Below are 14,487 nucleotides of genomic sequence, written 5' to 3' on the forward strand. Positions count from 1 at the left end.
GCATTAAATCCATCAGAGCAACCCAATAGTGTCTTCCTGGTTTATGTAACAGGCTTTATACTCTACTCCGTAATAATTACTAGTTCAAAGGAGGATTGCCCTTGTTCTTATTTTAAGATATGGTTATATTTTACTAAGTGGTAAATACATTTTTACTAAGTAAAATATATAAATGGAAATTAAAAGAGTAGACATTTAAAATCATGAGAGAGAGAGAGAGAGAGAGAGAGAGAAATAATTAAATTTAACACTGTAAAACAAACATGCTCTTATAGTTTTCCTTTTTAGCACACTCCTTCACTATTCAACATTGTTTAGATATATATAGTTAACACTTAACACAACAAAAATCATCACAAAATGGCATCCCAATCTCTTAAACTGCTGGAGACTTGTTTGCTGCAATGATATGCATATCCTTTGATTCTTTGATTAGGGGGAGGTTAAGTTCCAGTCCAATGTTCATTCCATTGTAAGCAATGGGAGCGTACATCCACATATCGTCAGAGCTTAGAAGCTGTCAAATTGGTATAGGAGAAAAAATTGATCAGCCATTGTCTTTCCAAATATGTAAGAAATTAGTTGCACTGAGCTAAAATTTAGCAGAGTAAGTCATGTTGTTACTTTAATTTGAAGCTGTAAAAACTTCACGTATTGGACAGCTTCCTCAAGCATGGTGCTGATATCTACCTGCAGTTCACCAAGGAAGCAGACTTCAGAATTTTAGCATCCTAACCAGTTGTCTAACAACAGTGTGACTATTGACATTGGGTAGAGAAAATTACCTTAGTTCCATTGGGGACAAGGCTTTGTAGGATTCTTAGCCTTTCATTTATTCTTTCTCTTCTTCTCTGTACAATGCAAAAGGAAAACCTCGTTAGAGTTAACCCCTCACATGGCTACATGAACAACAACACAATATCACAAATTACTAGAAACTAGCAACAATAACTAAATCATATACCCTTCACAAAGGACTTACTCTTGCATAGACGCTCTGTGGATCAGTAGCAGGACCTCTACTAGATGTTGATTTGCTACTTAACTTCATAGCTGAAGAATCATTCAGACTCAAACTTGAAGATGACCCTCCGCGTTGCTCCAGAGAAGCATTGGAGTCATCATCTGAGCAGCAAGTCTGATCCTGAGGACCAGGACTTATATCCTCTTCAGTACTTATAGAAGCAGACCTTGTATTCTTCTTAGATTTAACATTCCTATTGTTCTTTGGGACCTGTTAAATCAAATCATGAGGAGAATTTCACAACATGAAACACATGCCATAACATGTGGAAGAAAGGAGCAAGTGAAATATTTAGAATGATTTTACCTCATTTGAGCTCCTACATCTTTTTCCTGATTTTGGCCGGCTTCTGATTTTATCCTCTTCTGGTTCAGAAACTAGTATTTCACGTTTCTTGTGTGTTTGCAAATTCTTGTCAGCAAGAACCACTGTCCCTGTGTCTTGGCCTAACTCGTCATCAATGTTTTCATTTAGATGTTTGCTGTCATTCCCTTGTACTCTATGTGGGCTGAATTTGGAATCGCCGGCTGAAAAACACATTGGCATATAGCCAAAATTTGTAACTGAACTATTGGTGCAGTTGACACCACTTGTAGTGGGAAAGATATTATTATTATCAGCACTTGAGCTACTACTCCCTTGCAAAAAACACATATAATTAGTATTTGCAGGTTCATAGAACTGCTGTGGGACTGCACAGTTACCAAGCAACTGGTGCATAAAGTCAGCTTCCTCAGCCGTGTAAGCCCCACTAAGAGAACTCCATTCTTCAGAAATATGCACAGCAGACTCCATTTTCTTTCTTTGGACACCTATTAGTATTAGAGAGTGTTAGTTAGTTACTGTAGAAGAAGCTCCAGTTGTTTGAATGCTTGAATGGAAAAGTCTGATCAGTTCTATTTATAGTTTTATACTCTCTACCAAATGGAAATGGGAATAATGTAATATGAAAATATCTGAATCCATAATTGCCAATAATTAGCATCTGACAAAGTCTCAATGCCTTCAAATGTGGTTCTTTATGGGACCACTGAAGCCTCAAAGAAGAGGACTGGTTTAGAAATTAGAATAGAAACATTATTCTCCCACACGGATTACCATTATAAAAAATCCACCCGCATGTGAGAGAGAAAAAATAGTACAAGTTTTGCTGAATGAGAGAGGAGATAAAGAAAGAGAATGACACCTGTTAATTCATTGTGAGACGCGGGATTGTGCGTTGAAAATGAAAATGACGTAGGCAGAATCAGAAAGACGGCCTGAGATCGTGGTGACTAATATTGTTATTGAACCAAACACCATTATCTGTAACTGGATTTTTGTCTCCTGCCAACCATATTCTCTTCAAACTTCAACCCAGGTTTCAATAGTAGAGCTTTAGAATGTTTGGAATTCCTTCTCCATACTTAATTCTAAAGCTTAAATCAATTTTGCGGATAAGCTTCTCTGATCAGTTTTTCTGTGCTAGACTTGATTATGAGAAAAAATAAGTTGATCCAAACATATAATTTGATACTATTACATTATGGATGGATATGATACATTGTTCTTTTGCCTAGCTAGTTCATCAGTTTCCGAGATTAGCATAGCACATTCTGTTGTCGCTAGTTGACATGGTAAAAAATCAGGCAATTCATGACAAACTTGATCCGTGTGTGGCCTAAAGTCTAAAGATATGCACTGGGCACTACTTGATAAACAAATTTAATCTCGTTACTATTATGATATATATGTGGCTTATGGGTAGTGAGTACTGACTAGTGATTTATTATCTTCTGTAAGGTGTCAATTGGAGCACAAATTACATAATAGTTTATGTTATTTTGAATAAGCAAATTACAATTAGGGAATATATAAATTGGGAGTATTATACAAGCCATGCGAAGCATAAAGTTAAGTACAAAATTTTCCTAATTATTCAATTACGTTTGGTTTACAGTTATTTTGAATATGGCTATTAATAGATTCTGTGTTATCTAATAGTATAAATACTTTTAAGGGGCTACTTGTCATGAACCAACTACCTTTAAACATTGGAGATATTTTATTTATAAAATGGTGTTGATATATATGTCTTTTATGATCAAGTGGTTTATACTCTTGTTACTCAATTTATTTACCATAAGAAGTAAATTTTAGCATAAGATAGGTGATTTTGTACAATGTTATTTTTTATAACTACTAGTAACATCTTATGTAAAGGGATGTGTGAGAAAAATAACTTGAAATTCATGTATTATTGATTAACAATTTAAGTTGTATTTAAATTTCCGTTGAAATCAGTGCAAAGGGACACAGCACTTAGCACGCACAGACACACTTAAACTTTTAGGTTTTTTCTTTCTTTCGATAAGCCATAAACTTTTAGGTTTGTTAATTAGTTCATGAAAGGACTGGCAGGAACCTAGTTTTGCACTTTCATCCGTTCTAGCATCTACGATGTGTTTACTTCTTTCTAAATGTTTATAAACTTTAATAAACTCAGAAGTTTGTATCCAAAAAGTATGCAGTAAAAGACAAAAGAAAGTGAAAAAATTGAAGAAAAAAAAACTGATATAGCAATTGTAACAATTTTGTTGCATGATGCATGTTTTATCCTTTTATTGTGGTTTTCATGTAGTGAGCATGTTGCTACTCATACAAGTAGTCAATTACTTAAAAATTGGATTACCATCGCCCTTATAATAAATCTTACTATCTGTTGCAATGAACACTACAAGATCTTTCACTTCGTGTCAGCTATGTGGGATTTGGTGTCTTTTTTCTAGCTGATAAGTGTAACATCATAAAATTCCAAAGTAAGATGTATGTAAATGAGATGATGATATTAGAAAATGTGTCAACCATGTTAGTGAAATTTTAATTAGAATGTTTTCCGATCTCTGTCCTTTTGTTTTAAGAATATAACATCAAGCAAAGAAAAATAATTCGTATGTCCATATATATAATTCATTTGGGCTTATATATAATGTGATAATGTAGCCCAATATATGTTTCATGCTCTACTCTATAGTCCGGCAGGCAGGCACGTCTTTGTAGGGAATTGATATATCACAAAAGAGCTGGCATTTTGGTACCTAGTTTGACCTCTGCTGATTTTTCTATCTTCTTTTTTTATTCAATGTTGATTTTTCTATCACGTACAGCTTATATGCATACAACTTGGAAATTCATATACATATTTATTTTACTTACATCATATATCATACGGGAATAACCAATTTATTTAGTGTTATTTTTTCAAGCTACATATGATCGTAGAGATCTAGAAGAAATCGAATGAAGTTAGTGCTTGAGGTATTTGTTTTGTAACTACCGTCTCCAAAAAATTAGTGCATTTTAATAAAATGATTTAGGTTAGGAGATATTTTAAAACTCACTCTTGGCCTTTTCTTTTTTGAAAAAATGAAAGGGACAAAATTAAAGGATAACTAGGAGCTAAAGTAAAAGAAGAGGATGCAACCCCAACCTATCCTGATGAATCCGTTTATGGAACTCTACCAAAGGAGAGATAATCAAATGAGTACCGAAATGAAATTCATGCCCAACATGGACTATATAATAAGCTAATGCATTCCCCTCCAAGGAACGTGTCCAAACTTTTCTGCAAATAGGAAGGAGCAACTCAGCTTACGAGATATACTCATCCAGGGGTGATAAGAGAAACTAGACAACATCTAGAGAATCACTTTCATTAACCACCTACGAAATATCCAAGTTAAGAACAATATCCACCCCTGTAGAGAAAACCCAAAGTTCCACTAGGAAGGAATTAGTTGATCCAAAATTTTCCAAATTTCTACAAATCTCGAGACCTAATCACCTGCATGATCACGTAATGCACCACCACCATAAGGATGTTGCGAAATAAAAAACCCTTGGCAAATCAATCCTGGATATTGCGTGCCCAGACCCTGCAAGTTGCTCGGCGGTCACACATTCATACCTGTGATGAAGAACGCCTCATCAATCGCGCTCCTACTCGCAGAATTTAGAAAATAGCAATAAGTGTGCAGTTTCTAAGCAAATACAAATAGTTCGCTTGATACGTTTCACAAATTGGACACAAGTTAGAGGTTGTCATATGCCTATCAGTCGTGCATGCATTCGTTAAGATGTCATGGTTCAAAAGTTTCCACATAAAAATCCTTACTCTTTGGGCCCCCTAGTTATCACAACTATGCTTCCTGCCATAGAATCCTCCACTACCAAGTTATATGATGATTTTGTTGTGATTACGCCAACAGACAATCTAGCCCAGACAATGTTGTCCACCCCATGCCAAAAATTATGAACGACAGCGGCCAAAACCTCCTAAAGGAGAAAATGTGAGGACATGAAAGCCTTCCACCCTCTCCCTTCCTCGTAGAAGCAGTGAAAGGGAAGGTCAACAATTTTTGTGTGACAATTCTCGAATGACCTCTCGCTCTAAAATATGGCATGAATCATTCTAGAATCTAATTGTTTCCCCATCCCTTACTTTCCATTTGCAACCTGACAACAACGTGTCCCAGGTCTTTCGAATTTCCTTTCACTTGAGGGACTTCGATTTACAATTTCTCACAACAGGGACCATATTCCTCCCGCAACCATACTTCCCCGAATAACCTTAACCAAAAGAGAATTCAGCTTAACAATTATCCCCCAACCAATTTTCATTACCATTTTTTTGATTAAAATTAAACATCCTCCTAAACTCAAGTCCTTCTTGCTCCTTGGGGCCACAAATGATGTCCCAACTAACCTGACTAACCTTATGGCCCCCATTCTTTACTCTCGAAATAATTTTCCCTTGCATCTTGTCCAATTAGAGGTAAACCCCTTTTAATTTGGAAGAAACATAGGTTGCATACAATAAGAAATGAGAGCACAAATAATTGATTTTGCTAGAGTGACTATCCCTGCAAAACTCAAAGTGCTTGCCTTCCACGAAGAAAGTTTTTTATGAGTCTTCTTCAATATAAAGCTATATGTTGTCCGAGTAGACTTCTTATGAATTAAGGGAACACCAAGATTCGAAGTCTAAAGAGTAATCCTTGTAGCCAAACCATAATCCTTGGGGGCCGGGTTTGGTGAAGTACACCAATGTGGTCGTATGGATTGGGCCTGCGTTTATTTGGGCCCGGTGCAAAATGACCATGACCTCTCTCTCTCTCTCTCTCCGTGAACCCCGTGGCGTGAGGGAAGATGAAGCAAGGTGAAGTGTGTGTGAGAATTTGAAAATTTGAATTGAATTGAATTACGATCTGAAAAAGAAAAGGGAAGGAATTAAATTTAAAATTAGATGAGATGTAGAATATAGAATAATGAAAATATTTGAAACCAAGTTAAGTTGAGTTGAGTTCCCTCTCTCCCTCTCTCTGTCGCGTAATAAACCCTAACATGACGACGACAACACCAGTGGTTGCCGGCCGGGAACTCTCAAACCCACCCTCCGACGGCATCTCCAACCTTCGTTTCTCCAATCACACCGATCTCCTTCTCGTCTCTTCTTGGGACAAGGTAATATTAATTGATGCACAATTCATTTCTCTCTCTCTTTGATTCCAATAATAATAATAATAATGTGTTTAATTTGAATTTGAATTTGCGGAGCAGACCGTGCGGTTGTACGATGCCAGCGCTAATGTGCTCAGAGGAGAGTTCATACACGGCGGACCCGTCCTTGACTGTTGCTTCCACGACGACTCCTCCGGCTTCAGTGTCGCCGCCGACAACACTGTCAGGCGGTTAGTCTCTTTCATTCTTCCTCTTCCTATTCCTTTTCCTTTTCCCATCCCTGCACTGCAGATCTAACTTCTATACATACATACAGACTCGTTTTCAACACTAGCCAGGAGGATATTTTGGGAAAACATGATGCTCCCGTTCGTTGTGTCGAGTACTCCTATGCAGCAGGTCATCTCATTCTCATCTCTTTTACTCAACAAAATTCAGTTGCATTTGTTTTGTTTTGTTTTGTGTTACTTTTACTGGACAACATATTTTGTACATATAATGATTTTACCTTTCAAGTTGTTCAACTATTGCATTTTCGGATGCCTTGCCATTTAGCTTGTATTTTACACAATGTTCCTCTATTATTTATATTCTGTGTTAGCAAAAGCAACTTTGCTGTTACTTTGATTGCCAGTAAATACTCAATTGCGCCACTTATGATGCCTGATTTCTCTATCTTTCAGATCTACTTCTCATATGATCTACCCCATAAAAAACTTTAGAATTCGCTCTTCCACAACCCTTCTTTCCTTGCTTTCCTGACAACCTTAACTGTGTCATAATTTCATCACATTTATGTTTGCTGGAAAACCATGTGGTCTCAAATCATGATATTTTCAAAGAATTGTTGGGTAATACCTAGGAATGAAATACTAGTATAAGTTGTAGATGTATTTTGTAGCTTTACCTGAGAGGTGCCTTGAGAATGAACACCATTATTGGAATTTTGAAAGAACAATGATCATGTGTTAAGGCTGTATATGTTGGCTAAACACTTTCCTAACATTAATTACAAATACAATCATATGATATTATGCCCTTTCATAGACATCATCATTCTAAACCTGTATCTCAATGTCAAGGTTTTCAGCTTAACTACAATCATTTGGTAGAAAGTTAACAATGGGCTGCATTATACCTTATCTGTCATTACAGGACAATTGATCACTGGTAGTTGGGACAAAACCCTAAAATGTTGGGATCCTAGAGGTGCAAGTGGTCAAGAGCGCACTCTTGTTGGGACATATCCACAACCTGAGCGTGTGTACTCTCTATCTCTTGTTGGAAATAGGCTTGTTGTAGCAACAGCTGGAAGACATGTTAATGTTTATGATTTGAGGAACATGTCTCTGCCTGAGCAACGAAGGGAATCTTCTCTGAAATATCAAACCAGATGTGTGCGCTGTTACCCAAATGGAACAGGTAAACTTTAGTGTTTATGCAACTGTGGAATACTTTGTGAAAACTTATTATTTGCACTTTGTTTTTGTTTTATAAATCCCATATTGTTCGTGAGCACTAGATTCCAGAGATGGCACTGGTTTTTGTGTTGTGTTTCTTAACATTGATATACTGCATATTTATTATACGACCACACTTATTACAGGATATGCTCTTAGTTCTGTTGAAGGGCGGGTTGCAATGGAATTCTTTGACCTCTCTGAGGCTAGCCAAGCAAAGAAGTATATATATTTACCTCTATACTTCCAGCAGTTTCTACCCCTTAAAATTGATTATTTTTTCAATTCTCGCCTTCCATGGTTCCACCTGTATGCAGGTATGCTTTTAAGTGTCACAGAAAGTCGGAAGCTGGAAGGGACTTCGTCTATCCTGTAAATGCCATGGCATTCCACCCCATGTCAGTATTGTTCAGTTCTTTGCCTATGGAATTTTATTATCTCCTTACTTAATTTGGCATTTTAAGCAGGGTTAAAAATTAAAATGGATTGTGGTTTAAGTAGGCTAGGACATTAATCTCTGTATATGAACTGTTTATTTTCCTTGCATCTAAAGAATGTGTTGAGTCAGGAAAAGAGAATCTCTCAGCATTGGACCAGATTTGTTTCTTTTCCAAAACTGACAGTGACAGTTCTTTTCATACATATTAGTGAGTTGCGGGGATATGTGATTTGGACAAAGACAGGGTTGCAAGCATGCTGAGAAATATTGGTTGTATCAGAACTGAATGCTTACAAGATCATGATTAATTTTAAACCGCAGTCTCCAAGAACCAATTTTAGAAACTGGCTTGGAGATATTATGAATGTTCTTGGCATGTCATAAGTTTGAAATCAGAAGCATCTTGAAAATGCTCTCTGAATTGTTTCTCTAGGTCTTACTGTATCAGTACTATTGTATGGTTTGTATCATTCAAGCACCACCCTTAAATGGAAACTGGAATTTGATGGCTTGAACATGCAAAGATTACCAACTTATACATTGAAGTGGTAGTGATTAACAAAATACTTCATGCAAAATATTTTTGCAGATATGGTACGTTTGCAACTGGAGGTTGTGATGGTTATGTTAATGTGTGGGACGGAAACAACAAGAAAAGGCTATACCAGGTTTTCCCCTTTTACCTTGAGTAATTAAGATGCTAGTTTTCTCATGGTACTGGATTGAGTTACTAAAATGCTGTTGCTTCTTCCAGTATTCAAAATATCCAACTAGCATTGCTGCACTTTCATTCAGTCGAGATGGACGCCTCCTGGCTGTTGCATCAAGTTACACATTTGAAGAGGGGCCTAAACCGTAAGTTTTCCCTCTCTTCCTCCTCCCTTTCCGCAATCTCTATCTCTCACTATTTTTCAACCTGTTGTCTGTTTCTTTTTGCAGCCATGAAAAAGATGCTATCTATGTTCGCAGTGTAAATGAGATAGAGGTCAAGCCAAAACCCAAAGTCTATCCTAATCCTGCCGCGTAATTGATTCTTGATAGTAACTTTGAAAATATAATTTTTCTTTTCTGTCATTGCTACTGTGTACTTTGTTCATATATCTTGTGAACGCTGAATGTAAACTAATATTGTGAAGCACTAAGCTAATTTCTAGATACATGCTGCGTTAATGTTTTTTTGAACTCCGGTGTGTCCATTTTAATAATTGATAAGCCCAGAATGACTAGAAAGACACTATCTAACACTCATTCCAGCACACTCAGTTAAAATTCATGAGGTTTATTAACTTATGAGTTACACTTAATTTGTCACTTCTAATTTGTTGGGATTCACATGAATTTGTCACTTAAAGTGTTGGGAAGTATGTGTTGCTAGCATTCCTCATTATGTTTCTCACATTGGTAATGTTACTAATAATGTTTCAAAACCTTTTTAACAGCGTGATCTTTGTAAAGGATTGTATTGTTTAAGTTTCTCTTGTTCACAGCACTGTAGCTGTTATGGTTCTACGTACAGCTGGTGCTGTTTGTTTTGATTTTCTTGTATTCATATGGGTTGGGGTACCCCTTAATAAATCATTGCTTATAGAAAAAAACTGCATGATCTTTGTACAATATTTAATAACATGATGCTAAATTTAATGCTAACATTTTAATTTGGTTGCAATGTATCATTTGTTTCATTAACATTGGTGCAACGTGGGCTGATATGTCCAGCATCTATATTGTAGAACTGCAAGCTTGTATTGCATCATTTTAATAGGAAGTAAAACCTACAGATTTATATGTAATTTAACGAGTACCAGTGGATTGATTAGGACCTGGATTTGATATAGTAAAAAGTAGTGTAATCAGCACAACTCAAATTGCAATTCGACCATCCGATTTGTTTGTAAAGAATACATAAAAAAGAAACCAAAGTGGTCACTCACCTAAAATCCACAGAAACGCGCTTTAAAATGCACGTCAGAAGCGTTGACGAAAATGATAATCCGACACCCATTAATCGCATACCCACCATTCTAAGGTAATTTAATAATCTAATAAGATTAATAAAACCAAGAGTACTGCTTTGGCCACATAATGGGGCTGCGGCTGCAAGTTTAATCATACAAGCTATATCCATAGAGTAGTAATGGAACCAATAGTTAATTCTACTATGTTATAAATAGATTAGTTGTTAACTTCAATTAGTTGTCACAGGACTGTTAATTGTACTTTTCCGCACTTAGTTTCTATCAAAGGAAGGTCAGCTTTTTGGAGCTACTCCACAAAGCTAAGTTAATTGGAACACTTGTAGGAACCAGCACCCAATCAGCTTATAGAAAAAAAATCAAAATGAAATCTTTTATTACGAAGGAGTGGCAATAATTCAAGTCATGGACTCATAGCCACAAGAATGGTTATTAATATACACAAAACAACGTTAAACAATTTGCATCTAGAAAACTGAAATCAGTGTCATCAGAATGGTTATTTAATTGTTCCTGTCACACAACAAAAAATTGTAAAAGGCGCACTAAACTGAAAACAAAAAGGCAATTTAATTGACAACTGGTTACAAGAAATAGAATGCCCAATTTTAAGAATTACTAGATGAACATAAGTGTATAATTGAGAAATAAGAAGTAATGTTATTTTAAACTACAACATGAACATATAAATAAAAACAATCTTTTCTTCTCTATAAATAAATAATAGGAGTCCTAGTAGTATAACTTAAGTGGTAGGAGCCGAGAGACATATGAGTTAGCCAGGGAAAAGTTCAAGAATCGATTTTTAACAGGTGCAATTTATCTTTCCGATATAAAAAATAAATAAGAACAAAGTTAATAATAACAAACTTGCAGGATCTCATAGGCATGCAGCTACTACCTATTTCATCCCATGGTGGAGCCTTACTTTTAATCTTACTCAGATGTATATAAAAGCCAAAGTCTTAGCTGCGTAAGATTAAGATGAGTGGAATCTTATTCTCCACAAATTAACACGTTAATTATGTTGGAATATAGATTAACAAAGGTAAATGTGGTCGAATTTGGATAAAGACGCCACGTGTTGAAGTACTGGCTGTAACTTTGATGTATGCGTAGCCAAGTTTTATCATCGTTCTCATCTACGAATATATCTTTTAGTTTCTGAAAATATTGGTTGATGCTCCAGTATTTTTTTTTTCAAAATATGAACTTACAGAATTTTTCAGTTCATCTAGTTAGAGTATAAAGAAATGAATTGTAAATAATAAAAGTTTGTTATAGGAGTTTCATAATAAATTAAGTTTAAAGGATATAAAATTCCTCAAATTTTACATGAATAGAAATTGCTATTTTTAAAACCGAACTAATTCTTGAGGTATTTTTTTTTCTCCTTACAGGTGTTAACCTGTTCGGATACAAGCAGTTATTGATAATTGTTTTATTTTAATTAATATAAAAGGGAAAATAAAAAGTCGACTCAAACCGGACTATATGAAGTATATATGGGGGGCAAGATGACATGATAAACACAATAGTGTTGTTAAAAATAAATGTAAGATAAATAATTAAAATAAAGTTATGTGACAAGTAGGCCGGTGGGTGAATATTCACGAGTGATGATGGGATACTACTATATGGGAGCTAGGAATCCATTATCCATATATTCCATGGGTGGAGGTTGGTAACATGCATTTGCGGAGAACCAGAGCCGGTTTCGCCCAGTTGTTTGGAATTAATGTTGCTAGCCTACAAGAGAACAGAAATTAACTAACAATTAAACCATGGTTTGGTTGGATTAATTAAATTACTCCCTCCGGTCCTATTTATAAGCAGCAAAAAAAAAAATCACATATTTTAAGAAATGTAGTTAAACTAGATAAAATGCATTAAATATGTCTTGAATCAAAATAAACTTCCAAAATTACCCTTTGTTATTAGTGTTGGAAAGTGGGAAAGAGAGAGAATAATTAATGAGACACATTTTACAAGCTAGAATTAATAAGGGCATCATTGGAAAAAAATAATTAATATAGCTCAAACTTTCATTTGGTTCTTATAAAAAGGACCAAGATTTTTCTTCTCTTTCATGCTTATAAATAGAACCGGAGGGAGTATAAATTAAAGAGAACGTACAGTTGTGAATTATTGGTTGATGATGATGATGCATATTTGTTTGTTGGTTCCCTTCCCACTACAAGACATGTACATAATGTACATATATATGCACCCCCACATTGATCGATTCATATATGAATTATATTTTCTTTCTTTGTTTCCTGATTGATTCGACGACGTCCGTACGTAGAAATTAATTAACTAAGATAAGATCGATGAGCTGCAACGGTTGTCGTGTCCTACGAAAAGGTTGCAGCGGGGAGGAGTGCTTGCTGAGGAATTGCCTTCAATGGATAGACAACCCACAAGCTCAAGGTCACGCAACTCTGTTTGTGGCCAAGTTCTTTGGTCGTGCCACTCTCATGTCTTTTCTTTCCTCCGTACCCACCAACCAAACACCTGGTATATGTGGTATATATGTTTACTTTGTTTTAATTTGTTCAAACTCTAAATGGGATGCATGCATGCATATGGATGCAGGTTTGTTCCGGTCTCTTCTGTATGAAGCAGTGGGACGTGTGGTGAATCCTGTTACCGGAGCAGTGGGGCTACTCTGGACTGGTAACTGGCACCTCTGTCAGTTGGGGGTTGACCAAGTTCTTCGATCTGGTGCTGCTGCTGCTGCTGCTTTCACTCCTCCTCCTCAGCTGCCATCACTTGAAGCTGCTGCAACTAGCTCGTGTCACCAACAACCGCCGCAAATACCTTCCCACCAATCCACCTTCCCTGCAACGTCTACCAACCCCTTTACACTATTCTTCTGAACCACTAATATGATTTGATCAGAACCGGTGCACGGGAGAAGAAGATTAATTCAGGAGATATAAATGTATAAAAGTTGTAATTACTTAATTGTACATGTTCTATATGTACTGTGAACCTTTCTCATATACTCAGTTCGTAATTAGTAACAATCGTTTATTCACCTTACATTGTTAGAAGTCTCACATTTAGCTAGAGATGCTTAAATAAATGTTTATAAATGGTAGAATAATCATCAACTCTTAAGCTAGCTTTTTTGTTGAGTTAGATGTCCCTAATTCTAAGACATAACTCCCGTTTCAGTTGCATATAACTACTTGGCTCAATCATCACTACAAATGCCTAACCAACTTAATTTTGTTAATTAACTCAATCATTAAGGAAGTGATAGGACAAAACTTCGCCCTGGCTATCTCATTCTAGGTTGCCCAAATCAAATCTTGACTCAAAACATCAATTTCCTTTGCTGACCGATTTTCACTTTATTTTGGTTTCAGTATTGAAACATCTCACTACAAGAAAATTGCTATTTGGGTCCATGCAAAAAGGCAAAAGCAATGTTGATTTAACATCGATGTCGTGTCTGTGACAAACTAATGTTAAATGACAAGAAGGGTTGACACTATTCTTTAGCATCTGTACTTTAGTCGACTCAAATATGAAACAACTAACATGAGCGTTAGTAGACACAAATTTATAAAAATTAACGTTGGTCATATAGGTTGATGCTAATATTAGATATTAATGAAAAATTAGTGATGAAATACACTATTTGCTCATAGTTTTGGGGCTCAATCCTATAAATTTGTCACTCTGGATCAGGTCAAATAACTCTCTTAACTTGGAGTTACTATGCTTAATATCTCGAAATTCGTGTACTGCTTGACATGCACAAAAAACACAAATTTAAGGACCCCAAACTATTAGCAAAAGATGCAAATAATCATTGATATGTTAAAACTTATAGCAACTAAGTTAGTTGTATAAGTTTTTCTATTCTAATACACGATTAACAAGAAAGATGAAAAAACTATTCACAATTAAACGAGATATTCACTTTAAATTTAATCAAGTACAATATTTCAGTTTAGTGTAAAATTACTGATGCACCTCATATTTATGTCATTATTGTTACTTTTTAAATATTTTTCTAAGATTATTTTAGTAATTTTGTATCTTAAAGTGATTCTACTATTTTCCGGTGCACCAAAA

General features: G+C 35.6%; 3 protein-coding genes across 3 annotated transcripts; 2 read left to right on the forward strand and 1 right to left on the reverse strand.

Annotated features, from left to right (window-relative positions):
* Positions 1-238: 238 nt before the first annotated feature.
* Positions 239-2,073, reverse strand: LOC130741441 (transcription factor bHLH84-like). The gene is made up of 5 exons (XM_057594355.1): positions 1,331-2,073; positions 983-1,234; positions 786-851; positions 625-690; positions 239-517 (listed from the first exon to the last, which is right to left on the reverse strand). The coding sequence occupies exons 1-5, from the start codon at positions 1,817-1,819 to the stop codon at positions 377-379; spliced, it is 1,014 nt and encodes a 337-aa protein (XP_057450338.1). The 5' UTR covers positions 1,820-2,073; the 3' UTR covers positions 239-376.
* Positions 2,074-6,215: 4,142 nt separating this feature from the next.
* Positions 6,216-9,604, forward strand: LOC130741442 (mitotic checkpoint protein BUB3.1). Its single transcript, XM_057594356.1, has 9 exons — positions 6,216-6,526; positions 6,623-6,753; positions 6,840-6,922; positions 7,679-7,945; positions 8,130-8,205; positions 8,301-8,381; positions 9,012-9,090; positions 9,177-9,277; positions 9,362-9,604. The coding sequence occupies exons 1-9, from the start codon at positions 6,407-6,409 to the stop codon at positions 9,447-9,449; spliced, it is 1,026 nt and encodes a 341-aa protein (XP_057450339.1). The 5' UTR covers positions 6,216-6,406; the 3' UTR covers positions 9,450-9,604.
* A 3,033-nt stretch (positions 9,605-12,637) lies between these two features.
* On the forward strand, positions 12,638-13,443 carry LOC130736105 (LOB domain-containing protein 38-like). The gene is made up of 2 exons (XM_057587953.1): positions 12,638-12,915; positions 12,994-13,443. Exons 1-2 carry the CDS (start codon positions 12,729-12,731, stop codon positions 13,275-13,277), a joined length of 471 nt encoding a protein of 156 aa, XP_057443936.1. The 5' UTR covers positions 12,638-12,728; the 3' UTR covers positions 13,278-13,443.
* Positions 13,444-14,487: the final 1,044 nt, after the last annotated feature.

The sequence above is a fragment of the Lotus japonicus genome, chromosome 2 (assembly GCF_012489685.1).
Source record: "Lotus japonicus ecotype B-129 chromosome 2, LjGifu_v1.2".
NCBI lineage: Eukaryota > Viridiplantae > Streptophyta > Magnoliopsida > Fabales > Fabaceae > Lotus > Lotus japonicus.

Bases quoted from the DNA above. Each gene is read 5' to 3' on its own strand.
- LOC130741441 (XM_057594355.1), bottom strand. From the start codon at position 1,819: ATGGAGTCTGCTGTGCATATTTCTGAAGAATGGAGTTCTCTTAGTGGG. The intron at 852-982 runs GTAAGTCCTTTG...TGCATTGTACAG, and splicing joins CACAGAGCGTCTATGCAAGA to AGAAGAAGAGAAAGAATAAA. The intron at 518-624 runs GTAACAACATGA...CCAATTTGACAG, and splicing joins TTTTACAGCTTCAAATTAAA to CTTCTAAGCTCTGACGATAT.
- LOC130741442 (XM_057594356.1), top strand. From the start codon at position 6,407: ATGACGACGACAACACCAGTGGTTGCCGGCCGGGAACTCTCAAACCCA. The intron at 6,754-6,839 runs GTTAGTCTCTTT...ACATACATACAG, and splicing joins GCCGACAACACTGTCAGGCG to ACTCGTTTTCAACACTAGCC. The intron at 6,923-7,678 runs GTCATCTCATTC...CTGTCATTACAG, and splicing joins CGAGTACTCCTATGCAGCAG to GACAATTGATCACTGGTAGT.
- LOC130736105 (XM_057587953.1), top strand. From the start codon at position 12,729: ATGAGCTGCAACGGTTGTCGTGTCCTACGAAAAGGTTGCAGCGGGGAG. The intron at 12,916-12,993 runs GTATATGTGGTA...ATATGGATGCAG, and splicing joins ACCCACCAACCAAACACCTG to GTTTGTTCCGGTCTCTTCTG.